General features: G+C 41.5%; 3 protein-coding genes across 5 annotated transcripts in view; 2 read left to right on the forward strand and 1 right to left on the reverse strand.

Annotated features, from left to right (window-relative positions):
• eif4e1c (eukaryotic translation initiation factor 4E family member 1c) overlaps positions 1–8,192 on the forward strand; it is a 10,018-nt gene extending 1,826 nt beyond the window's left edge. The window contains exons 3-7 of the mRNA XM_083658497.1: positions 5,544–5,639; positions 6,666–6,729; positions 6,901–7,014; positions 7,134–7,273; positions 7,414–8,192. Coding sequence (XP_083514623.1) covers positions 5,544–5,639; positions 6,666–6,729; positions 6,901–7,014; positions 7,134–7,273; positions 7,414–7,528 — 529 coding nt within the window. The 3' untranslated portion in view covers positions 7,529–8,192. The remainder of the gene's footprint in view (positions 1–5,543; positions 5,640–6,665; positions 6,730–6,900; positions 7,015–7,133; positions 7,274–7,413) is intronic.
• Positions 1–19,136, reverse strand: part of LOC310796326 (transmembrane protein 150A) — a 243,518-nt gene extending 224,382 nt beyond the window's left edge. Inside the window, exons 1-7 of one of the 2 annotated variants that reach the window (XR_014553670.1) lie at positions 18,787–19,136; positions 14,375–14,422; positions 14,219–14,254; positions 14,009–14,076; positions 13,752–13,882; positions 12,415–12,592; positions 8,884–10,656 (exon numbers count right to left, since the gene is read on the reverse strand). Coding sequence is in view for 1 of the 2 variants with exons in the window: in XM_083658496.1 (XP_083514622.1) it covers positions 10,463–10,656; positions 12,415–12,592; positions 13,752–13,882; positions 14,009–14,076; positions 14,219–14,254; positions 14,375–14,422; positions 18,787–18,851 (720 nt within the window). In the remaining variant the exon portion in view is untranslated. Of the gene's footprint in view, positions 1–7,933; positions 10,657–12,414; positions 12,593–13,751; positions 13,883–14,008; positions 14,077–14,218; positions 14,255–14,374; positions 14,423–18,786 lie in introns of those variants that run through there. The other variant, XM_083658496.1, reaches the window with a different exon arrangement.
• A 317-nt stretch (positions 19,137–19,453) lies between these two features.
• On the forward strand, positions 19,454–23,101 carry LOC310796325 (NFU1 iron-sulfur cluster scaffold homolog, mitochondrial). 2 transcript variants are annotated; one of them, XM_083658494.1, is made up of 8 exons: positions 19,454–19,562; positions 20,546–20,638; positions 20,779–20,914; positions 21,506–21,572; positions 21,671–21,782; positions 21,866–21,929; positions 22,035–22,209; positions 22,546–23,101. In XM_083658494.1, the coding sequence occupies exons 1-8, from the start codon at positions 19,547–19,549 to the stop codon at positions 22,612–22,614; spliced, it is 732 nt and encodes a 243-aa protein (XP_083514620.1). In that variant the 5' UTR covers positions 19,454–19,546; the 3' UTR covers positions 22,615–23,101. The 2 variants fall into 2 exon arrangements, with proteins under 2 accessions (XP_083514620.1, XP_083514621.1); XM_083658495.1 differs by lacking the exon at positions 19,454–19,562 and adding an exon at positions 20,035–20,063 and having other exon boundaries at positions 20,538–20,638.
• Positions 23,102–24,420: the final 1,319 nt, after the last annotated feature.

Below are 24,420 nucleotides of genomic sequence, written 5' to 3' on the forward strand. Positions count from 1 at the left end.
GTACAGCATAAACAAAGCTATTATCAAGTAATAATAACATTGGTTTAAGTCATTTGCGACAACAGTTGATTTTTGTCTGTTGTTATTCGCCTCCGCCAAACAAAAACAGTTCCCCCAGGCCAGGATTGCACTACCAAGTGTTGACAAGCAAGTAGTCTCAACACCAGACCCATGAGAGCTCTTACGCTGATACACTACGTTACTGCATGCTGCAGAGCTCTCTCAGGGTCTGGGACACTTTCCCTCAGCCAGCTGGTTATTAGGGGAGGGAACCGTTCACTTGACCAGTGATGGATTCAGCCTTAACCAATCAGTAACGACTTTGCCATCAGACGATACGGGAGGCGCAGCCCATTTTTCAAACCGCTCTCTCCGAAGCGTGGATATTATTATTTGACACGAAATGTTGTGAATTTATTCAGATGAGCTCTACGTAACGTTAGCGGATTTCCCTCTGCTCTCTGAGCTCGTCAATGAGAGCTGTGTATCTGTGACTGGCTGCTGCTACTTCATAACGTTATAAACAAATTCAACGACTTGAATTCACTTGAACACTTGTAACGTTACTCACACCGGGTTGGAAAGAAGTGTACAAAGTTTCATGTTTACAACACGACTCGAGCTCCACAGACCACAGCTCACCGTCTGTGTGGCTACTTGGCTGTTGGGTGCGTTTGTTTGTGCTCACGGCGCGTGCCGGTGTGAGTTCGCCGTGTTAAAAACAGTGTTGGCCCGAAGGACCCCGCCCAGCCAGAAAACTAAGAGACTGTCTCACGAAGCTACACCTCACGTTAGCTGGCTGTGCCTATGGAGAGAGAAAGAGAGAGGAGAGGAGGAAAGAAAAAAAAAACGAACACAAAGCGTCGATTGCTGATTTGAGCGTCGATTACCATGGCAGCGATTTTGAGTCTGCCCTAAACATAAGTATGTATTGAATAAACCGGTGACACACATCAGATCTTAAATTAGACCTAACTGATGTGATTAATCAATGCTTATGGTTCACATAAGGTCTAGGTGCCTAATGGCTATTACAGCTCACTATACTGTACATGTATGTATGACAACTGACAAGCGGTGTGTCGTGGCTCTCGCTCACTGTTATACAGGCCTAAAAGTCTCTTTTTCATATCAACGTAGAGCAAATCTGTGCGCATGGTTTACTGATCTGGGCAGTTTGATTTGTCAACTCTGAGAAAACTGTGCCCACTGATTTAGGTTTTCTTGTACCAGGTTTACCCCTGGCGGGCTCCACAGTTATCCTTATTGCACTAGGTTTTATAGATAAATCATGTTCTTTTTATGCTCTTTTTTTTGCTTTAAGCTCTGTATTGCTCAATGCTATGGAATTCTTACCTAGTTCGTTAGACTTTGTCCTTATATTGTTTGGATGGGGGAGTACTGTTTATTTTGGTACCCTCAGTCCTCTCAGTATGACATGGCAAACGTGTTTGAACGTAGATGCATCATTTGAATAAGAGGACAGAATAGCCGTTTTTGGCCTCCTACATAATCATTGTTTTGACACAATTGTCATTCACTGTTGTCTTTTTAAACGTTATCACAATCGTGTGCTGGCCACGACCTATTCAACAATAGCACCGCAGAGTTGGTGATGAAATGCTGAGTAGACCACGTAAGTCACGTCTAGACCTTTCTGCTTGTTCAGCCCAGCCTCTGAGGTGAAGGTTGTCCCCCAGCTACTGTTGCACCCTGGGCAGTGTAGTCCTCTCATTCTGCTGTTCTCCTCTCAGATTTGTGTTGACCATACCCTGGGCCAGGTTAAACTAGAAAGACACTTCCAATTTAGCAGCCTTATTATTATTTTTAAATTTACAGTTTAGACTCAAGATTCTTATGAAAATACCCCCCTTCCACCCCAAAACAAACAACAAAATTAAAACATGCCCCCAGGGCAGAAATATGGAGAAAAAGGTGGCATTATAATGCACGTGCTTAAAAAAAAAGCCACCTGGGCACATAACACCTGTGACGTCACTCGGGCTACTGTACTTACTGTGCAAACTTGAGGGTACAACTGTTCTGTCCTTCTTTGCCCACGTAACCCAGAATCAGCGTTGCCAGACGTACGAAAATTATCGTATTTGTACGCAGATTTACCTCCAAGAACGATCATTTGAACGATACAATACGATAATTCAACATTTACCATCTGGCAACACTGCCCAGAATGCATTTCGGCATTGAAGCGAGCACGGGAAAAATCTGAATTGACGCCATTTCCCCCCCAAGGCAACTGTTTAGTTCGGGCTCTATAAAGGTTCATATCTATGGTTAATATGGCACTTTATGAAGTTTTAATGGTTTTAGTAGACAAACCTAACTAGTAGACCCCCAATATGCAATCCGTTTCTAAAAATAATGCCTATTTGGAAATATAATTTTGGAGGACCAGAGACTGTATGCACCCGACCGACCATCTCAGCTGATGTATGCCGACTCCAGACTGCTCTCAGGTGGATAACAGACCCTCGGCGTACGGGGGTAATGATCCGAGGAAACGTCACGTGTGTTATGTTCGATTTGCGTGTTTTCAGCCGCTATGTGTGTGGGGGGGGAAACAAAAGAGAATCCTATTGCTACATAACAATCCCACATATTAATGCAAAGTGGTCTCTAACCTGCACCATGCTCTTTAATAGTGGATGTCTCAGATAGAAGGCTAGCTTTCTTCTGGTTTATCTGCACTGTGATAACCCGTTAGGAGGTCTTCTTGGCCTGCCGGAGTGACGAGATAGCCGTGTTGCAAAATGTTTGTTTACGAACATGCTATCTCGTGTCACTGTTTTTGTCTCAGATCTCTGCACTAACTGATTACCAACCCTCCACCATAGACTTAATCTAGCCTGGAATGTTTGTTGACATGTGTCCTCCTCAGCTGCCTTCAGCAGAGGACATCAGGGCTGTGTGCGGTCTCGTCTCCAGCGTTGGCTCAGAATTGGTGTTGCTAAGCAGCAGCATGGGACAAGTACCTCTCTCTCTGTTAGTCTGTACTAGGGCTGCCACTAACGGTTATTTTCATAATCGATTCATCTGTCGATTATTTTCTCGATTAATCGATTAGTAGTTGTTTGGTCTATAAAATGATTATCAAAATAGTTGTCCATTAATTTTCTGTCCATCCATTAATCGTGGCAGCTCTAGTCTGTACTGCCTGTTAGTCTGTACTGCCTGTTAGTCTGTACTGCCTGTTAGTCTGTACTGCCTGGGTCTCCTCTGATTTGGGTTTGCTCAATATTACATGGGTCTTTATTACACGTGGGCGGGGTTAAGGGGGGGAGATCCGGATTCGGATTCCGGACTTCTCATCGTACAATTCGGTTCACCGTACAAACCCCTAAGTCATCCAAGTCCGGAAGCGCCAAGTTAAGTCACTAAGTCACCCAGGCCAAGTCGGGAAGCGCCAGCCGTGAGTTGATGTAAGACGCCGTAAGTCACTAAGTTACCATATAAACCCCTAGTCACCCAAGTCTGGAAGCGCCAAGTTAAGTCACCAAGGCGAAGGCCAGGCCACGTCGGGAAGCGCCAGCCATGAGTCGCCGTAAGACGCCATAAGTCACTAAGTCACCCAGGCTGAAGGCCAGGCCAAGTGGGGAAGCTGTTGGAGTCGCTGTAAGACGCCAAGTTAAGGGCCAATTAACTTCTGGAAATTAGATCTTCCTTTTGGGGGATTCTCTCTAGCCCAAATAGATGCCGCCCTCTCGCCTAAAGAGGAGCGCCATCTTACAATGGAGTCATACGCCAAAGTACTTGCCATGCACGCCGCTTGCTAAATAAAGTCCCTTGTTAAACCCTTACCGACCGGTCTCGCATGATTGAAGTGAGGTTTCCATACCAAATTTCAAGCTGAGAGAGAGGTCGTCATATCTGTATTACCTGATCAGCCCGTGACGTCAGTCAAGCCCAAGCGTGACGTCAGGCATGACATCAGTTGTCCTCAGTTCATGACATCAGGCATGACGTCAGTCCTTCCTAGTATATATAGCAAGGGTTCTTCTACGTCACCTCCCACTCTGGAGGATCACAGCAGCACCCGGCAGGGGTTAGTTACTGCTGGAAGGGGGGTCACAGGGTTCCACCAGTGCCCCCTCTCTGCCCCCCCCCCCCCCCCCCCCCCCCCCCCTTCCCAGCCAGCAGGCATACCCTTCCTGGGAATACATGAAAGCATAATGGCATCTGTCATAAACAATGGGTGCGTTTGTTTGTTTGCTTTCTCTGTTCTTTTGCATTGATATGCATGATGCCATTCCAATGCCGTTGTGTTCTGCGGTCCAATGGGCTCTATATCTGTGTTCACTTAATGGGAGTCTGGCTTCGGCTATTTAGTTGTTTACATGAGATGCCTTCCATAGTTGTTCCTATTCTGAAGATATGGACTTGTGCTGGTTTTACTGAGGCTAAACAACACTGATGCACACGATCAGTAACATTGCTTATGTGTGTCTTTCTTAGTCCGGTCACTGACCACGTAGGAGACTTTTCCCCCGTGTGATCGCCCCGCCTGGCTCCCTCAGGCTCCCTGCCCCGACGCCATCACGAGATGTTTGATTAGTTTGAATATCGTCGCTGTCGTTCCAGGACCTCGAATCTCCAAAACAGCAACTTTTCAGGAAGTAAAAAAAAACCTGTTTGCTCTTAAAATACTGAACCAAACGTCGTCAAAGTTGGCACATGTCTTAATTATAGTTAGTTTCCCGCTGAATGTGTCATTACTTTATTAATATCTTACCCGGATAAGCTCAAATGATGTTGTTTATATTATCAGTCCGACTTGGAAGCACTCTCTCCCGGCCAGTCAGGCGGGAGAGAGTCGTATGCTCATGCACGAGCCCCAAGCTCCGGGCCGTGGGGGCGCGCGCAGGAGCAACAGCATTGCCCCTCGCCTCTCATGGCCGAGGCGGGGGCTTTCGCATGGGGTGAGAAATAGTCTGACATAACGTAGCGTTAACGTTACTTTATTCTCGTCAGAAAACACTCCGATTTGCATGTTAAAACAAGTTTGCAGCCTAGGAATAACTGGAAAACATTTGATTGATATATTAAGGTCAGAGGAAGCCAGGATTACCGGTAGTCAAAACGATATGAGAAATACACAGCACGTCTGCCGTGTGTCTTTTCCGGGTTTATTGTCCTGCGTGGGGGGGGGGGGTACAGACGGAGGTAGGGGACGAATTTCGAGGTTTGACTGACAGATTGAGGGCGAATGGCGTTACGAGATTTACTCACAAGCTCGTTTTAATGCTTTTCCATTGGTTGCATTTGTTGAAAACCACATAGAGACGTGAAGGGTGACCAATGGCACTGATTTATGACAAAAAGTAAAAAAGTGAAAAAAGGGACATTCGAGGTCCTGGCACAACAGCGACGATATGTAGGCTAAATGCCGGGCATCAGAACAACCGTAATTGTCCGTTTTGTTGATGAAACCCTTTCTCATTGTACTTAAAATGCTTTTCCCCCCCAGAGACCTATGCATATGAAGTGAGTGTTGTGAACGTGATTGTTGTGTTTTCCTCTCTTAGATGGGCCCTGTGGTATTTCAAAAATGACAAGAGCAAAAGCTGGACAGAGAACTTGCGTCTCATCTCTAAGTTTGACACAGTGGAAGACTTCTGGGCGTAAGTGTTCTCCACTCACCCTGCAATGTGACTATGAGTGCGTTTACATGCACACCAATAAACTGATAACTGAGTAATCAGTTTATGGCAATAATCTGATTTCTGCGTTTACATGCACTTTAATAATCCGACGATAGGAAAAACCCGGGTTTACATGATTCAGTCAATTAGTCGGATTTCTCTCCAGAAGGCGGCGGTAATTCAACTTTTAACATGCAACTTGTACATGCGCAGATGTATAAACCCACAATAAACCTGATACGCTGTATACATGCACTCAAAAGACGGGTTAATGGCCAAAAACCTAGGTATGTTTATCGGTTTATTCATAACCCGATAACGGCCATAAACGGATAAAGCTTATCGGTTTATGCTGTTTACATGACCATTTGAATAATCAGGTAACTCCAGAAATCCGCTAATAAACTGTTTATTGTCTGCATGTAAACGCACTCTATTGTAGAAGACTTGACTTTCTTTACATACAGTAGATCTTCATGCTTATTGCTTAGTCTTTCATCACTGAGAGTCAGCTCTTACTTTGATAGTGTGTGTTATTTACTACAAAATAAATGTAACCAAGAATCAAACAAAAGATGAGCGTAGATGAGCTGGCCAAAATCCACAAGAGGAAGGGGCATACTGTGGCCACAGAGCTCACTGTGGGCCTTTTTGACACAGTCATGTTCCAGACAACCAGGTGGTGTCTGGCTCCATCAGCTGTTTTCTGTTTTAGCAGTTGCACAGCACTACAAATTGTCCCCTGACAACAGTTTCTGTGGCATTGGTTTTTGTCTTTGTCAAATGGACATCCAATGCAATTTTTTTTGTCAAAAAATAAATGAATAAATCAAATAATTCCATGCTTGATGTCACTTTTTAGATTACAGGCATAGATTTCCTCACTTTGGCCTTGCTTTGAAATGAGAATCATAGTAGACGGGCTTGGTATTGGTACTGAAGAAGTAAAAAAAAAATAACAATAAAAAACGGTACTGATACAACCATGTTTTTTTCTTCTTACAGATTATACAACCACATACAGCAACCAAGCAAGCTTGGCTTTGGCTGTGATTATTGCTTATTTAAGGTAAGGCCTTTCGCAAACGTAATCCGATTTGTTTTATTATGCCGAGAATATTGTTTTGACGCCGTTTCACAGTTTGTACATTTGCAGCATGTTGTTATGAATCATAATTTGTAAGAAAGTATGACCACGGCGCACGACGGTAAATCAAAGTGTTTGCTTCACGTTGGGCAGGACGGGATCAAGCCGATGTGGGAGGATGACAGGAACAAGCTGGGAGGTCGATGGCTGATGACCCTCAACAAACAGCAGAGACACAACGACCTGGACCGCTACTGGATGGAGACGGTGAGGCTCCGCTCGGCACCAGCTGGCCCGACTCTCCTAATGGATGGACATGGTCACACGCCCACGTTCTGATGACCACGTATCTCACAGCATGTTGTGCTTTGTGTCTTTCTTCACAGCTGTTGTGTTTAGTGGGCGAGTCGTTCGACGAGGCCAGCGAAGACGTGTGCGGCGCCGTGGTCAACGTCCGACCTAAAGGCGACAAAATAGCCATCTGGACCAGCCAATGCCAAAACAGGGACGCCATCATGACGATAGGGTAAGCCCCCCGCTCCACACAAACTATTAAGTCGATGTGCCTCCGCCAGTTGGCCACTAGATGGCGACACATTTAAGAGTTGTCATTCGATTTCACACAGCAACACGTTCACGTCTTGTCTCACGTCCGTCTGTCCACAGGCAGCAGTATAAAGAGCGTCTGAGCATCCCCAACAAAGCCATGATTGGCTACCAGTCGCACGACGACACATCTAGCAAGAGCGGCTCCACCACCAAGAACATGTACTCCGTTTGAAGAAGAAATCCCCCATTTCAACTCGCCGTAGATTTAAACAATTACCAACCTGCATCATGACATTAATCCTTTTTTGAGTTGTCAACTACTGTAGTGTCCTTCCTTTTTTTTATTGGAGAGAGATTTGTTCATAATAGTGTATACAGGTGGAGCTCCCCCCCCCCCCCCCCCCCCCCGACCTGAGAAATCAACCTCACCATGGAGTGTCTTTAGGTACAAAATAAATGGGGAGGAGGAGAGGAAAGGAGATGAGGACGTGAGCCAGAGAACATGAATAAGTCACTTTTAGATTTGAAGAGTTCTGTGATTAAGAATGCATTAAGGCTTGGAGTTGCAAAAAAAACTAAAAACAAAAAAAAAACTTTCTTAACTAAATTTACGGCCCTGCGTTTTTCTCACGCAAAGTCCTTACTCCTTATGAAAAGTGTTTCTCACCTCCCGGGACAAGATAGTAGGCAACTTTATTCATTCACAGAGCACATTTTTTAAGGGCAATTTTAGCTTTGATTTATTCAAAAGTGTTGAACATGAGTTGGGCTTTGCAAAAACACGCCTGCTTGGAAGATTCTACAGTATCTTAAAGGTTTGTAAAAGATGAGCTGTGGCCACACGCCAAAGTGTGGGATTTTGAAAATAAAAATGGCCACTTATTGTTTCAGCCATGCTGGAGTTGTGGAATATTGCTTTGTATTACTATTTTGAACTTTCTTGTTTTTCTTCCCCCCCTTACATATATTTATAATGTATGCATTGCAGTTTGAACTACAACCATGAAATCATGTTTATTCAATTCACGTTTCTTTTTTTCCTTTTGTTATTGAGGAGGTTAATGTGGACTACTGCTTAATATAGATTTCTTTTTCTTTTTTTACAGTGCATCGTGCAGTACAGATGCTTGGACAGAATTAGGTGTGCTTTTCACTGTCTTCTTCCTAACACAACTGTAGATATGTCGCATCGCTCTCTGGGTTGATGCGAAGGAGAGATGATATTCATTGTGAAATGATTTTTGCTCATAATGTATCTTTATTATCTGTAATTCCAGGATGTATATTACCTTCTTTCAAGTAAAGGTTAAGTGCTTTGCATTAAAACCAGAACCATGTGGTTTCCTTTGATCAGGATTCTCTATGTTGGAATCTTAACACGCTCATATCAGTGTTTCCCCTAGAAACATTTTCAGGCCTGGAGGGATTTTGAAATGTACCCCGACTGCAGCGGTGGGGACCCTCGCTGGCGACGCTAAACTTTTAGCTAACCTGTTAGCAATGGCATCCCAAGTATCATCATACTATTATGGGATGCGATTCGAACAGGTGTATTATGGGATGTGCGTTTCCCAGGCAACGACACACGTTGACACGTTTTGGAACAGCGCCGCTCGCTGGCACGATACTCCTAAAGGCAAAATGCTTATTGTTTTGAATGATTTGGCATCTTCTATTACTGTCAACACCAGTATTGTTGTATTGTAATAATATGCCATAAAGGTGTATTGCAATTTTGGGGAGGGCAGGATTTATTTAGTCATTTATGGCCTGGCGGGGGTGTCGTTGGCCTGGCGGGCCCGCCAGGCCTGTAGAATGGTAGGGGAAACACTGGTCTCATGCAGGAAGTGGACGTGCACTGAAACAAAGACAAGTTGTGGAAACACTGACTTACAGAACAATCACTTATGTGATTATCAGTCTTAACACCATTATCCCCAGGTCACATTGCATCCTGTGACACATGCTATTCCAATCTCAACCACTAGGCCACACCTAAAATCCTTGTCATGGAAAGGATTTAGGCAACGCCCACTCTAATAGGCACCTTGTACCTATTACAGTGGGCGTTCTGTAAGTAACTTGGCCTGTTTTAATCTGTGTGGATACATCTGAATCACGCATGCATGCATCAACGTCACTCGAGCAGGATGTGATGACGCAGTGGGGAGGAGATCTACTGGACATCTGATTGTGATCACACAACAGCCTCCAAGTCTGATGATAACAGAACAGTGCTCTTGATTTTTTTATTATTATTATTAAATCAAGACTATATTTAAATGCTGAGATACATCAGGGAACCGTCAAGATGATCAGATCAACATTCAGCTAATGAGACGATCTTATCATTTGGCCTTCATTTGCACCATTTGAGGAGTCCTTGACTGATATTCATTTTTGATATTAACATTTGATCATCATTGCACACAAAAAACCTGAGCAGCATATAAATAATGAAAAAGGTGTGTGATAGAAAAATCGTTCATATAAAAATAGGCTCCAATGAGTACATGACACCTTGTTTATGTTACATTTGTTCTATTGGCAGAGCATCTAAATGGTTATTCGTACGCATGGCTGTCACTTTTGTTCATGTACCGTCTGAACCCCAGAAGCTGTATTTATACCTTACTGTGACATAGCCTGGGTAAACCCAGCCCCCAGTGACCTGCTCTCAGGCTCACCCTGCTTACAGTCACAAGGTTAGTTAGTGACTGGGAACTGAGAGAGCAGGTCACGTGGGGGCTGGGTTTACCCAGGCTAACTGTGACGTGCCAACAGTGACTCACAATTTCTGATGTAATAACTGAAAATAATCTGGTCTGAGATACAAAAACAAAATATGGCTTTAGCAGCTAGTCTGTTTTGTTCAATAAATTATATCAAGTACAGTATGAACTCCCTCACTAAGTTAGACCTCAGTAAGTGCTTTTACCAAACCACCAGTAGTGCTTAAAAGTCAGAAACTGCAGTAAAGAAAAAAATACAGGTATTGAAATATCAGGAAGGTAGAACGAAGGTGATGAATAATCCATCAATAGATATGAAGGATCCAGCCCTGTAGAGAGTGCTGAAAATACACTATTATTGTTCCAGTCATTTACTTTCCATGCCTTAAGTCCATCCACTCGTGTCCTTTCTCTGGGCCCCTCTCAGCTTCATATCAGGGCATGGTCAGCATCAGAGGCTTCTCTTCGTCTGGCTTGCTCAACAGGTTTGAAAGCATGCAGGAGGAGAAGAAACAAAAGTCCACAGCGTAGCTGAGCTCAAACAGCTCCAGGTTGACGCTGAGCATCCACTCAAACACGGCGGACATGTGGATGTACCAGTAATCCTTCTGTGCAAACAAAATGGTGTCTGAAGGATTTCAACATTAAGGATTGATGGAACACTTAGTGGCAGACACAGAAATACATGGAGCATGATCGTTTGTAAAAGCCTTTGATTTTAAATGATATGATTACATCCTTGATGTAGCCTACTACAGTAATAGTCTAAATACCTTCATCACCCCATTTGTTTTTAAACGTGAGCTACTGTATCTCTGGATGTTATATAAAGGAAAAAAGGTGTAAATGCATCGTGATCAGAATGTGATCAGATCTTCCTGACCACATCTGGAGGTAGTCTGGTTCACATTGTGTTCAGATCTCTCTCGTCCCTTTTACACCTGTTTTTTGAATGTGACCATTATCCAGACTAACTTATCCGGATACAGGTCGCATTTAAAAACCAGGTGTAAATTGGGTGTAAGTTTCTTACAAAATGTAATCTATGGAGTCTAGTGTGCCATTCTAATTATAGACTAGTTCAGTGGTTAATTGTTATTAATAGATTAAAAACACTTCATAAATTGATTTGTTAAATTCACATTTAAACGACACAATAAAACAGTTAATAAACTATTAAAATGTTACTTAAATATGTAAATTTAATTATTCTGTCTTAAAGCGACAAACACATTGCAGAATTTCTGAAACAATTTGTAAAATGATTTTAAAAATTGAATTTCCCTTTACTCATGTGTTTTCCAATTCATTTTCCATCTTCATCCTGTCTGGCTAGGCCTCTGTTATTTTGTCTTATTCACTGTAGTATGAAGCATGTGCCACAGAGTGCCACGTCTTATCATGCTATCCTACACTACACACTGTTTTGTTCAGATATCCTCCTAGAATAAGAATGAGAAGTGTCCGTGGAATATGAGCACGCGAGATTGCTAGTACATATAAATATTGAAAATATTTTTGCCTTGTGCCACATCAAAGCTGCTCAGATGTGAATGTGTTCAAATGTAACTGTGGAGCCGGTGTTGCTGGAAAACAGCTTGTGAGCTCAGTCGATTTCCCCCTGGATAACAAAAGGTGAAAAGGGTGTATGAGCTGTATGTGCTGTCTATCTCCTTCAATGGGCTGTCTTGACCAGGCCCTCTTAGTAAACAGTGCAGCAGACTGGATCAGAGCACGGAGAGGCAGCAGTCCGAGAGTGTGTTCATCGCTGTTGATAGTATGGTTGCTCCAACTCCCTATTTCAAAACCATGACTATTAAAGCTGCAGTAGGCAATATTATTTCATTTGAATTTTGGTTGAAATAACTCATTTTAACTATTGCATATCACTAACAATATTTAATTGAAGGGTTACATTAAACAAAACATGTGACAAACTAACGACCCTTTGTATTTAGTTTTTTTTAACTGAGCCGGTCTTAATTGTAAAACCAATCAGGGTTAACTAGAACGTAACTAGCCAATCACAGCACACAAACAAGGGTCATTTGGGTTCGACACTCTGCTATACTATGGTTGTGCATTGTGTACATTCCATGGATGTGTATGTGGCATGTTCAAACTGCATACTGCAGCTTCAGTGTACCATATCAAGTTCAACCAGAAGCCAGCCTGCTTTACCGGCCACTGGCTCATCACATGCCCCTGATGCTTGAAGATCTATGTAAAAATTCGGTCAGTCAGTCAGTCAGTCAGTCAGTCAGTCAGTCAGTCAGTCAGTCTGTCTGTCTGTCTGTCTGTCTGTCTGTCTGTCAGTCAGTCAGTCAGTCTGTCTGTCTGTCTGTCGTCTGTCAGTATGTCTAGCCCAGAGGCTTAGGAAGGATACAGCAGATGGTGACAGTGATCTGGAGTACAGTGGAGATGATGCGTATTGGGTAGAGAAACTTCTCAAATCCTGTCAGCACACACCTGCCAGTCAGCGCGGTGAGCAGCACCGTGTAGAAACAGACGCACAGGAAACTAGTGGCAGCTCCGAGGTAGTGCAGGAGTGACAGGTAGCCAGGCTGTGGAGGACAGTCAGTGCATTCAACAGACAGTTGTTATCAGGACAACTTATAATCAGGATTATTACACGTGTAGGCATGGAGGCACATATAAGTCTTACAATAAATCTTACAATATGCGCCTGAACATCTTTTTAGACCGATCCGGACTCGTACAGTCGTACGTCTTTTAATTATTTTGCAGTTACTTTATACAACTCGTGTTTAATAATAAAAATGAATGTCACCTAGAATTGTGAAGTGTTGATGTGGACATTTGCGTTGCCAACACGGTCATTACAATGTTATTACTCGGCGGATGGGGGGGGGGGGGGTAGTACGGTTGAATCTAAACTACGGTAGTCATTCCCAAAGACTAGGTCAGGTGGGTTGCAGGAGATATTTGGGTAATTGAATTTCATTAGCATTTATTTGGTCTCATTTCTAAAGTATTTTATTTGACATCACACCTAACATTACCATTCGCTTCAATAAGATGATCATTAATGTGATTATTTAGCATGATTTTGCATACATGATTGAACCATATTGTGATTGATATATATATATTGATATCGACAAAGATCCTTAGGATTATCATGATAGTGATTTCAACCATATCAGATCAGAGAATCAGAATCAGAAAACTGTATTGATCCCCGAGGGGAAATTGAGTCCAGCCCTAATAAGGTGATATGGATATGGAAATGGAAATAAAAATGGCCAGGAACGTTCACTTATGCACAGATTCGCTCTTCTCACAATGTATAGCCTATTTTATTCGGGTTTGTCATTAAAAGAAAGTGGATCCCAGATAAACGTTTGGGAAACACTGATCTAAAGCAAACGGTATTATGTTGCAAAGTGTGGAGGAGGTGTACAAGGCTTCGTTAACTTTGGCCAACTGTACAGACGGCAAAACAAATAGATTCCTACCTTTGTTTGCTCTTCAGACACATAGCTGCAAATCGAAGCTGTTCCGCTTATGTTCTGGCAACATTATGTATATTCTGAGGTTTTTTCCTGTTTGGAGCTCACTGTTTTGTGGGATGAATTTCTCACCCTGACATATGCGCGCTTGACACTGTGAATCTGCTCAATATCTGATCTAACATAACATCTAACATGTTCAATACCAATCTTATTCAAACATAATTATGAGCAGCAGGTATATACTCACATTGCAGTTTCCAGCTGCGAACGCCCCGATGGCTGCCACAATGCCAAAGACCAACGCAAACCTGCTCAGCATGGACTGAGCAGCATTTCTCTCCAGGATGTGAGCATGGTGGAAAATGGAGAACACTAGAACTAAGGAGGAGAACCAGAGTTGGTATCAGACATATCATTATCCTTATCATATCATCATATATCATAGTACATCATATCATATTATATCACTCATTATTGCAGCAAGTCTTCAGGAGGGAAACTCACACAGAAAGGAGCCTGCGCTGATCGTGGCGGTGAAAAGGGAATTCTCTGGTGAATGCTCTCCACTTGAGCTGAGTTTGAGCAAATCATTTGTTCAGTGAATTATGGCAATGCCACAGAATTCTATTGCAATGGGAAGGATGAGCAGAAGTGAAATCAACCAAACTGTGCTCAGGTGTGTGCTCAGGTGTGTGCTTAGGACATTATAGTCACCTGATGGTGGGGACCTTGCAGCTGTCGTTGCGCTCCCTGAAAACAGATTGATAAAGGTTTGGATTATTATATACAGTCTATGGTTTTTTGGATCATGCCCATGAGAGAATCCATCACAGGTCAACTGTTCATGGTCAACTAGCAGACACAACTCACCAGTTGCTGAGGGAGCACACATGTTTGTTGTTGAATGCAAGGCCATATCTGGAAATATAAAACAAATGACAGTTTTTGCAGTTTTGCAGTCTTTGGACTTCATAATTGGCCATAGGTTGCAGTGTACAAAGGTTTCTCCTCACTTGGGCCCACATTTCAGTGCAAGTTGCAAAGCCGTAGCACGTATGCCTGATTTTTTATGAATTTTCAAAGTTTGAAAATTTAGACGGTTGCTGTAGCGCCACCATTAGGACTATTGGCGCCAAGGGAAGTCCAACTTCCCGGGATAATAATAATAATAATAATAATAATAATAATAATAATAATAATAATAATAATAATAATAATATTGGTAAATACAATAAGTGGCCCTGCCGCTTCGCTGGCCCGGCCACTAATTAAACTATAATGTCCGCATTTTTGATATGTGGGTCCAATGTCATTCTTGACTTATTCATATTCATATTTCATATTATTTATATTCTGACCCTGGCATTATTGATATGTTCTGCCTACTATAGCCAAGTTCAGTCTGACCGTGAATTTTGGATATTGAATATTGATATGTGGATTGTGGACTTTTGTCCATATAAGGGAGGTTGTCAGCACTACTTGAGAGAAAACCATAGTCACCATTAACTTCAGTACAGTACAACTGAAGATGGTGACTGGTTTTCTCTCAAGTTGTGATGGCAACCTCCCTTGTGTTGTATGGACAAAAAAATCCCCTGTTTCAACTGACATGAAGGTGAAAAAGAGGACAAATTAGATATTCTATTAAAAAGGAGGGTGTTGTCTCATCACTCTTTGCTCAAGGTCCCAGCGGAAGAAATCAAGCAGGGTTCATTTTCACTAAGACCTGGGTGATCATTCTGGTAACAGCTTTAGTATCCCCATTGTTAAACAGCTACAAAAGCCTCTCATTTCCTTCTTCCTTCTCGGTTTCTTTCTTTCATTCTTGACTTATTCATATTCATATTTCATATTATTTATATTCTCACCATTGTTTGGCATCTTTTTGCATTATTGATATGTTCTGTCTACAGCCTACTATAGCTAAGTTCAATCTGACTGTGAATTTTGGATATTGAATATTGATATGTGGATTGTGGATTTCAATTAAGTCCATCATGGGGAAAAAAGCACGCAATTTCAATCTGAAGTATAAAATTGTGCCAAGGCAAAAATGAGACTGGAAAGAAACACTCAAGATATTCAGTGAAACACTTAATGCAAGTGCCTGTCAAGGCAAGCGCACACCAAGGGGTGTTATAGGAAAATGAGTAGCTAACCACGACACCTACATAGACCAAAGCGTGGTTTTACATGCAATGCACTGCTGTCACCAGGGAGACAATTGTGCCTCCAACACATCCTGGTTTGTCCACTGAGTCATCATCACTAACAAACAGCTTAAGCGTTATGCAACATGGAAAATAAATTCCTTTACTCTAACTGCACTGGCATGGATGACGCGGTTAGATTTGTTGTAGTGTCTCTTGCTATTTCTTGACAGTCCTGTTTGCATACTGCACGCCCTGTGCCCGCTAGAACGAGCTTGATCACATATCAAGCTATCTGTCAGTAACTGGGTGTACGTGCTTTGATTATCAAGGCACGTGATTATCAAGGCACAGACCTCAAAAAACACTCTCCCACACACCAAAAAATGGAAAAAAAATTGGGAGTCTCCAAATTTTAACTTCTTTTCTTTTCTTTTCTTTTCTTAGAAAAAGGTTTGTACCACACATGTTTAAAATATAGTGAGCAATTTCAGTTTTGCATCAAATATACTCGAGCATTTAGTTGCTAATGCTGCTATGATTGTCACATTTTGGACTTCTACAGATAGACTTTTCACAGATATGCCTGTCAAAAAAATAAAAACAGGATAAAACACTAAAGTAAGATCGATTTAATTAATATTTCATAAATGAATGCCAATGACATAAATGGCGCAATTGCAATGTCCACTATATGCAGCCCTGGTGGTTTTCAAGAACAGGACTTCCCTGGAACCCAGAGTTAAAGGAAGAGTTCCCCCAAAAATGAGAATTCTGCCATCATCTACTCACCCTCATGCCAGCTGAAACACAGGTGATTTTTGTCCATATAAGGGAGGTTGTCAGCACTACTTGAGAGAAAACCATAGTCACCATTAACTTCAGTACAGTACAACTGAAGATGGTGACTGGTTTTCTCTCAAGTTGTGATGGCAACCTCCCTTGTGTTGTATGGACAAAAAAAATCACCTGTTTCAACTGACATGAAGGTGACAAAGGGGAAAATGTAGATCTTCTATTAAAGGGATAGTTCAGTTCAGTTTGTTTGATCTGGGGTTGTATGAGGTAGGCTACTTGCAGACAGTCAGTGTACTACATGCAGTAGAATGCAGCCGCCAGCCGGGCATGTTGTATGGGAGTGTCCAGGGGTCTTGGAGTTTTGGGGGAAGGTTATTAATACGCTGTCAGACCTGCTGGAGGTGCAACTCCTGGTGGACCCGGCAGTACATTTGTTGAATGATGACTCGCATATCTTCTTCACCGGAAAATCACGTAATATCTGGCTAGCAGGTCTAACGGCCGCCAAGAAGATTGTTGCTCAACGTTGGAATCCTCCACATGATATATCACATACTCATTGGCTGCGGAGCTTTCTGGACATTTCATACCTGGAACTATCTTCAGCAAGAATTAACAATGCAAAACCAAACACGATTGTAGTATGGACAGATTTAATTTCGAAGTTAAAAGATCTTCTGATTAGGTGATTATTTTTATTTGATGTCTGCCTGTTTTTGTTTTTGTTTTAATTTATATGGTCAGTTGCAATAGCCGGATTGGTGGTAAGGGGTGGGGGGTGGGGAGGGTATTGGGGGGGGTAGAGGGATAAGTGGGTTTATAAATATTCATAATTGTATGGTAGTCATATACAGTATACTGTATATATTGTATGAATGTATGCTTTGCCTACAAAATAAAAAATGAATGATAAAAAAAAAAAAGAATGCAGCCGGCGTGGTCCCAGTTTGGAGAAATGGAGACCAGCTGCGTCACGCAAGTAGAGCTGTCTGCTGAGTGTGAAGGGGGCCATGAGCAAGAACGTAAAAAAAAAACAGAAAATGTATCTATACTGCTCACACGGCATAATCAAAGTCTCCTCAAGCCCTGAGATGCCAAGTTGATATGAATAAACATAATTTACAATATGTTTTTAGCTGAAATATTCAATGTAGCCAGGTGGTGCAGCAGCCCCACGTCTTGCCCCACCTGGCTACAGTGAAGATTTCAGTTAAAAACAGGGTGTAAATGACATATTTTCAAGTCAACTTGGCATCTCAGGGCTTGTGGAGACTTGGATTATGCCAGGTGAGCAGTACGGAAGCATTTTATGTATTTTTTCTGTTGTTTTTTTACGTTTTTGCTCATGGCCCCCTTCACACTCAGCAAACAGCTCTACTTGTCTGACACAACCGGTCTCAATTTCTCCAAACTGGGACCACACCGGCTGCATTCCACTGCAAGTACCTCATACAACCCCACATAAAAAAACTGAACTTTCCCTTTAAAAAGGAGGGTGTTGTCTCATCACTCTTTGCTCAAGGTCCCAGCAGAAGAAATCAAGCAGGGTTCATTTTCACTAAGACCTGGGTGATCATTCTGATATTAAACAGCTTTAGTATCCCCATTGTTAAACCCTGAAGATGGAGAGCTTTGTCTCCATCCGTTCCTTCAATTACCTTATTACTAACACTATGGCACACACCTGTCCTTGCTCCTTATGATGTTGTCCGTGCTGCCCCTTCTCTCTGTCTCCCTTGTATTCACTGTTGGTCTACTTCCTCTTTTAAAGTGTAGATATTGTTGCCGTCCTGTGTGCTAGCCAGTGTTGGGCAACTTACTTTCAAAATGTAATATACTACATATTACTAGTTACTTTCATTGTAAAGTAATATGTTACTTTACAATATCACTGTCTGTGTAGAATAACTCGTTACTTATTACACTACTTTTGCATTATCACGGAACAAAGCTCTTACAACTCCATGTGCCGGCGTCAAGCTTAAGCTTCAATGCATGAATCATATACTGACAAACAGATTACTGGCTCAGGAAGCCCCAACGTATGGAAACCTGGCGTGTGAGTTCCCTGTTTTTAATGTAATGTGCTGATAGATTGTTCTGTTCTCTCTGATAAAAAAGCTCTACGTGTAGACATAACTGAACTGCTGTTCTAATAGTTTCAACTGGGCTTGAAGAATAGCTTTCCGCAAACCACAGTGAATGGTAGACAAGAGAAAGCAGCATTATAAAAAGAAAAGAATAGATTGAGTGGCGAATTAAATCTGGCATCTTTGAAGGGCAACTTTGCATAATGGAAGATGAAAAGGTGTTAATTTCTAGTGAACTTACACACTCCAGGTTCCAACGAGGGACACCAGAGAGAGCGAGATAGGGAGGAGAATCCAGAAGACCATGTCTTGGTGGTGAGGAGCAGCAGCAGCAGCAGCAGCGGGGATGCCTTTGACTCCTGGAAAGTGTTTTAAAGCGGTCACCAGAAGACTTCTTCAGGAGCATAGATTCCTCAACTGCAGTCAAGCTCACTCCTGTGGGTCTTCAGCATCAGAGCAGGAGCACAACACAAAAAGCCCTGCTCCTATATGAGGTGCTTGTGATTAAGACTCTTCAAGCAGGTCCTTGTAGAGTAAACAGTTCCACCCAGAATACATTCCTTTTTATGGGAGTCTCTCTCTCTCTCTCTCTCTCTCTCTCTCTCTCTCTCTCCCCTCTCTTTGCCACGATGCCACTCCTTTACAGCAACATTTTGTCCTGTCAGAACACATGTGAGGAAACGAGTTGGCCTTCCTGACACTGCCAGACTGCCTCACTCTTTGTTTGTTTTATGCCTTTGTTTTATGATCCATCTTAAGCCAGTGCAGCATTGCACCACAAACAACTCTGAAACGGCTTTGAAATGAGAATAGACTTTGGCCAACTAAGAATTTAGATTTAGCCAATATTCACACATGATTTTGGGAGTAAGGAGAGGTTTGGATTTTGTTAACACTGTTTCATTAGAGAAGTAGGAGAGGTTTGGATTTTGTTAACACTGTTTCAATAGTGAAGTAGGAGAGGTTTGGATTTTGTTAACAGTTCAAAGGAAACAGCAATTATGTGGGACTGGACTGGTGTGTAATAATGCTTTGAATTTTTGTCATGCATTCCACTCATTGACCTATATCTGTAGGCTATGTCTTGTGATGCATATTTTGAGGAGAGATGGTCTGATACCATTAGCTTTATTGTGATAATATCAAATAATAATAGCATGTCATAGCAGCACATCAGATTCTATTAATATATTTTTTAAATCTAAACTTCTCTATTATTCCTTTTTAATTTCATTGTTCATCAAAGTTGTCTCTGTTGAACCAATCAGACCTGCAATTAGCTGGTGGCATTATTATACAACTGGAGAATGTTGTTACTTTGATATTTTGATTGAAAGAACAATCACAATGTTCTATTTCATATTTTCTCTTGAAAATAAATGATTACAAATATTTGATATCATGACCCCAACCCGTCAGGATCAGAGGGGTCCTCATTTTCAAAACAAACAAAATGGCGGCGCGCATGAGATGGGGTCTTCACCAGTTGCTCCGGTCAACAAATACCTCTCAATTTAGGTTTGAATTTCAGCAGCTGTATCATGGCTCCACGTTTTAATTAGATGTGACTTTGTACCGTTAACATAACGAGATTTTAAAAGTGTAAAATAAGCCAAGGTTACAAACAGATGAGGTTGAGCTACTAGCTAACATTAGCAAACAAGGCGACGCTTTGCCACACTCCTTGCTTGCACCCTCAGTAGACATCAAACAGCTAACGCTAGCAGTTATAGCATTTAACGTTAGCTAGGATTGCGATCCTCATCTGCAGTTCCGTGAATACATTAGCTGGTTTGCGGGCTTGTTCAAATATCTAAACTGAGTTAACAACTATTAAAGCTACCGTTAAACATTTGCTGACGCAAAACAAACGCATGTCACACTAATCACACACAATGGCATTTGAATGTAGCAAGCTCACTCTATAGCTAAAGAGTTATTTAAATTTAGGATAAGTCCTGATTTGACTGACAATATATGTTGTATTATAAGGTTTCCAGTCAAGACAAGAAGTCCATACCATACACAATGCGCTGGCCAGAGCTTCAGAAAAGTTCAACTGCTGCCCGTGAAAGGAGCCACACACTTCTCCAGTGAGACAGCTTCAGTCTTCTTAATACATTCACTCACCCTCTCTCTGTCACCTTCTTTCAATAAGTGTCTGTGGGATATTGACATGCTTATAGACACAACTTGATTAAAGTTGATTTAAAAAACCTTACATATCTTTCAGTGCAACACCTGTCCATCCAGACACAAGATACTCCAAACCCTAGGAGCTTGAAGTTCCTCCCTGGTAAACCTGTCCTAGGAAGTGGGACCCTGGACTTTCCCTCTCCGAGTTCGGCCGACTGTTCATCCTTAGCCAGGTTCTGTGCCATCTTTACAAACAACACTGTCGACACTCTTTATTTTACATTACATTATTCATAGTCTTGTCTTCACCAGTGTTGGAAAGAGTCTTGAGTTGAAGCGTGCATAGATGTAACGATTGTGTTGTGTCCTTTCTAAATGAGGTGAGGTGCCCTTTAGCAAGGCCCTTAACCCCAACCACTCCAGTGGAGCTGCTCAGTGGTCAGCAGATCAGACTGTGGTTGTACTGTTCAGCTTCCAGGTGTGAATGTGAACAGGGCACTCCTGAAAAAGAGAGCGTTGGTCTCAGTGAGACTCCCCCTGTATAAATAAAGATTAAAGAAAAAAAAAATAGCATATCTGTGAATGAAGATAACTGATTGTGCAGGAAATTAAATGCACTGTGTAGCTATATCGTTTCTGTTTGTTGTTCAAAACATTCAAATGATCAAAAAAGCAGTAGAGCCACTCTTGATAAAAGCCAGCACACAAGTTGTTCTTGTTATTAGTCAAATGAACACAGACTCTTCATGCTGGCATGGTATGTTGTGAATTTTGCTGAACAACATGATAACAATTGATAACATGTGATAACATATTTCCCACAGGGGCCTATTTGAAATTGAAGGAGTGAAAAGTGTTTTCTTCGGTCCTGACTTCATAACAATCACTAAGGTAACAGTCACATGTGCAGCTACAGCATGTCTCTATCTATGATAATGTTCCTACACAACATTTCTGTCTCGATAAGCAGGTTGATGTTTTTTCCTTAGACGGATGACGATGTGGAATGGACGGACATTAAGCGTCACGCTTTGGAGAACATTGCTAAGTTCTTTGAGAGTGGAGATCCCATAACGACAGGGGTAGCACACCATGAGAGCAGTGAGTATGACACACACATGACCATGCTTGACTGTATAGAGTTTGTAAATGTCTCTCCATACTGTCCATTATTCTTATTGTAGGTCATTCTGAAGATGATGATGATGTTGTATCACTTATAAAGGAGCTTCTGGACACAAGAATCAGGTACAGTATAAGGCTCATTCCTTGTACTGGTTGTAATTTTGGAACTGTCTGAGCGTCTGCTGATAGCGCTCTGTCTCTCTCTGTACCTGGTGCTTTCTCTTAAAGACCCACAGTGCAGGAGGATGGAGGCGACATCATCTTCAAGGGTTTTGAAAATGGCACAGTGAAGCTGAAGCTGGTGGGTTCCTGCACGGGATGTCCCAGCTCCACGGTCACCCTGAAGAACGGCATTCAGAACATGCTGCAGTTTTACATCCCAGAGGTGGACGATGTGGAACAGGTGATTAACAACAGCTACCGTACTCTACATGAACGTAAACACTGCAACACTCTCTGTCAGTGCCAATATCTTATAAAGATATTAAAGATAAAAAATTATTTATACAAAATGAAGTAATGGGATTAGAGTGAACGAAGATTGAAGATAATCCTGTTTTGCTGCTATCTATATATATTTTTTCTGTAAAATTAGTTGATTCTTTTGCAGCTACTCAGTATAATGTGTTTTGTCATTAAAGCGTGGTAAAATTAAAAAAAGGTAGTGACATCGCCAAAACATTGCAAATCTCTGTATCTTCATTTGACATATTTATCCCATGAATGTTTTTTTGTCCAGGTGGAAGATGAAGTGGATGAAATCAATGCAAAGGTGTTTTCAGAGCTTGAGCGAAAATTACAAGACTAAAACTTCCTTCACGGTAGTAGACAAACACAGCTGTGCACTAGTAGTTGTCACTGCAACCATATGATTGAAGATAATATATATTATTTCCTGCTTGTATCTATGCGTTCTATATACTGTTAGCGTTCAAGTTGCATTTGAGTTATGTACATATGTTGCACTAGCTTGGTAAACCATCCGGTCACGTGAACTCACATTTGTGTTTCATTCTGCGAGACAGAATGTGAGTTCGCGGAGCCGGATGCTTTTAACCAGGCTAATATTGTACCTGTTACGAATTAATGTGTGAATATTTTCCAACTACAAGACAAATATTGTGCTCTAACTGTAAATGTTGTTGGATTTATTGCTTTTTAACACTATTCTTTTTTTGGAGAGTATTTTCATGATGGAAATATTTTTGAGAGTTTTTGAAGTTGATTATGGCTTGCTTCTAATGCTAGACAGAATTATAAGTTTGTTTTCAGATATGGTATTCCAGTTGACATCTGCTGCCGTATGTATATATTTATGTATATACAATCAATGATATATACATTCATTTATATATATATATATATATATATATATATATATATATATATATATATATATATATATATATATATATATAAATGGAACAATATTGATCAGTTTGTTCTGTTCAAAAATATGTTCTTGAGCCTGTATTCCTTATATTTTAGATGAGAACAACACAAAATATCTGTAGGCAATATCTATGGCTGTATGGCTGTGTGTTCTACAGATCTTACAGATTTATTATATTACATTAAACATAAATTCACCTATTGAAAAGCAAGTGTAAAGAACTTATTGCTGTTGGGTCTTCTAAATTGAGAGATATCTGCATTAATATAATTATGGTTGTATTGTACATTAGGGATATGTTTGGCCAAACTTCGACTAGTGGTTGTCCTTTCTTGCCCTGGGGCCGCATTTTGCCCCAGGCCCCAGGGCCGCAAGAAATGACTGTTCCACAGTCATTTCTTAGACACGAGATTACTTTTAGCCTTTTAGTCATAAAGATTATTGAAAGATATCTTATTCCATATTCCATACTGAAATGTTATAACAGAAGTGGAATATTGGCCAGAATGACATGAACATTTGGACACTTATTCAGCGGGTATCTTGCATGTTGCGTTCAGGTGCACTGTAATTATTATTTTATTTTTTTGCAATTCCATCGTGGGCCTCACAGGCCTCGCCGTATTTTGCCCATGTGTGCTCTAACCCAGAGGCGCAGCTTGTGAACCCCCCCGAGGGCTAACAAACTTTACTCTACAGCAGTGACCACAACCCCCTCCCCATTAACCAACCAATGGACGATTTGCAATGACATTGAACCCCGGCCATGTCGTTCCCTGGATGATTTGCTCACATATTTCTCTTGAATTGAAAGTGTAAAGAAAAGCTCCCGCACAGTGTCTCACCTTCTTAGGAGAAAATTTATTGGATATTATACGTTTCGGTCACTAGGACCTTCATCAGTATTCAGTATATATATATTCAGTTATTTCAGTATTCAGAATACTGATGAAGGTCCAATAAATAATATTGGTATAATATCCAATAAATTTTCTCCTAAGAAGGTGAGACTTTTCTTTACAGTTTCATGTCTTTCCCCGACGCACCTGTCATATTCCCAGGTGTGCAGAGATCCTTTCTGCTACCTCTTGAATTGAAATTGAAACCTAGAGAATACATGAATCATGTAAGTCTGACGGGAATGATTCAGTGTGTCACTGGGAAGAGTGAACCATTCCCGTCAAAAGTCAAAAAATGAAAAGAGGATGAGGAAAAGGAAGT

The sequence above is a fragment of the Poromitra crassiceps genome, assembly GCF_964638095.1.
Source record: "Poromitra crassiceps genome assembly, chromosome: 22".
Classification (NCBI taxonomy): Eukaryota; Metazoa; Chordata; class Actinopteri; order Beryciformes; family Melamphaidae; genus Poromitra; species Poromitra crassiceps.

What these genes read in the sequence shown, in the direction of transcription:
- LOC310796325 (XM_083658494.1), top strand. An exon ending in GACTGTTCATCCTTAGCCAG is followed by an intron (nt 20,915 to 21,505) that starts GTTCTGTGCCAT and finishes TATTTCCCACAG; the next exon opens with GGGCCTATTTGAAATTGAAG. An exon ending in AGGTGGACGATGTGGAACAG is followed by an intron (nt 22,210 to 22,545) that starts GTGATTAACAAC and finishes TTTTTTGTCCAG; the next exon opens with GTGGAAGATGAAGTGGATGA.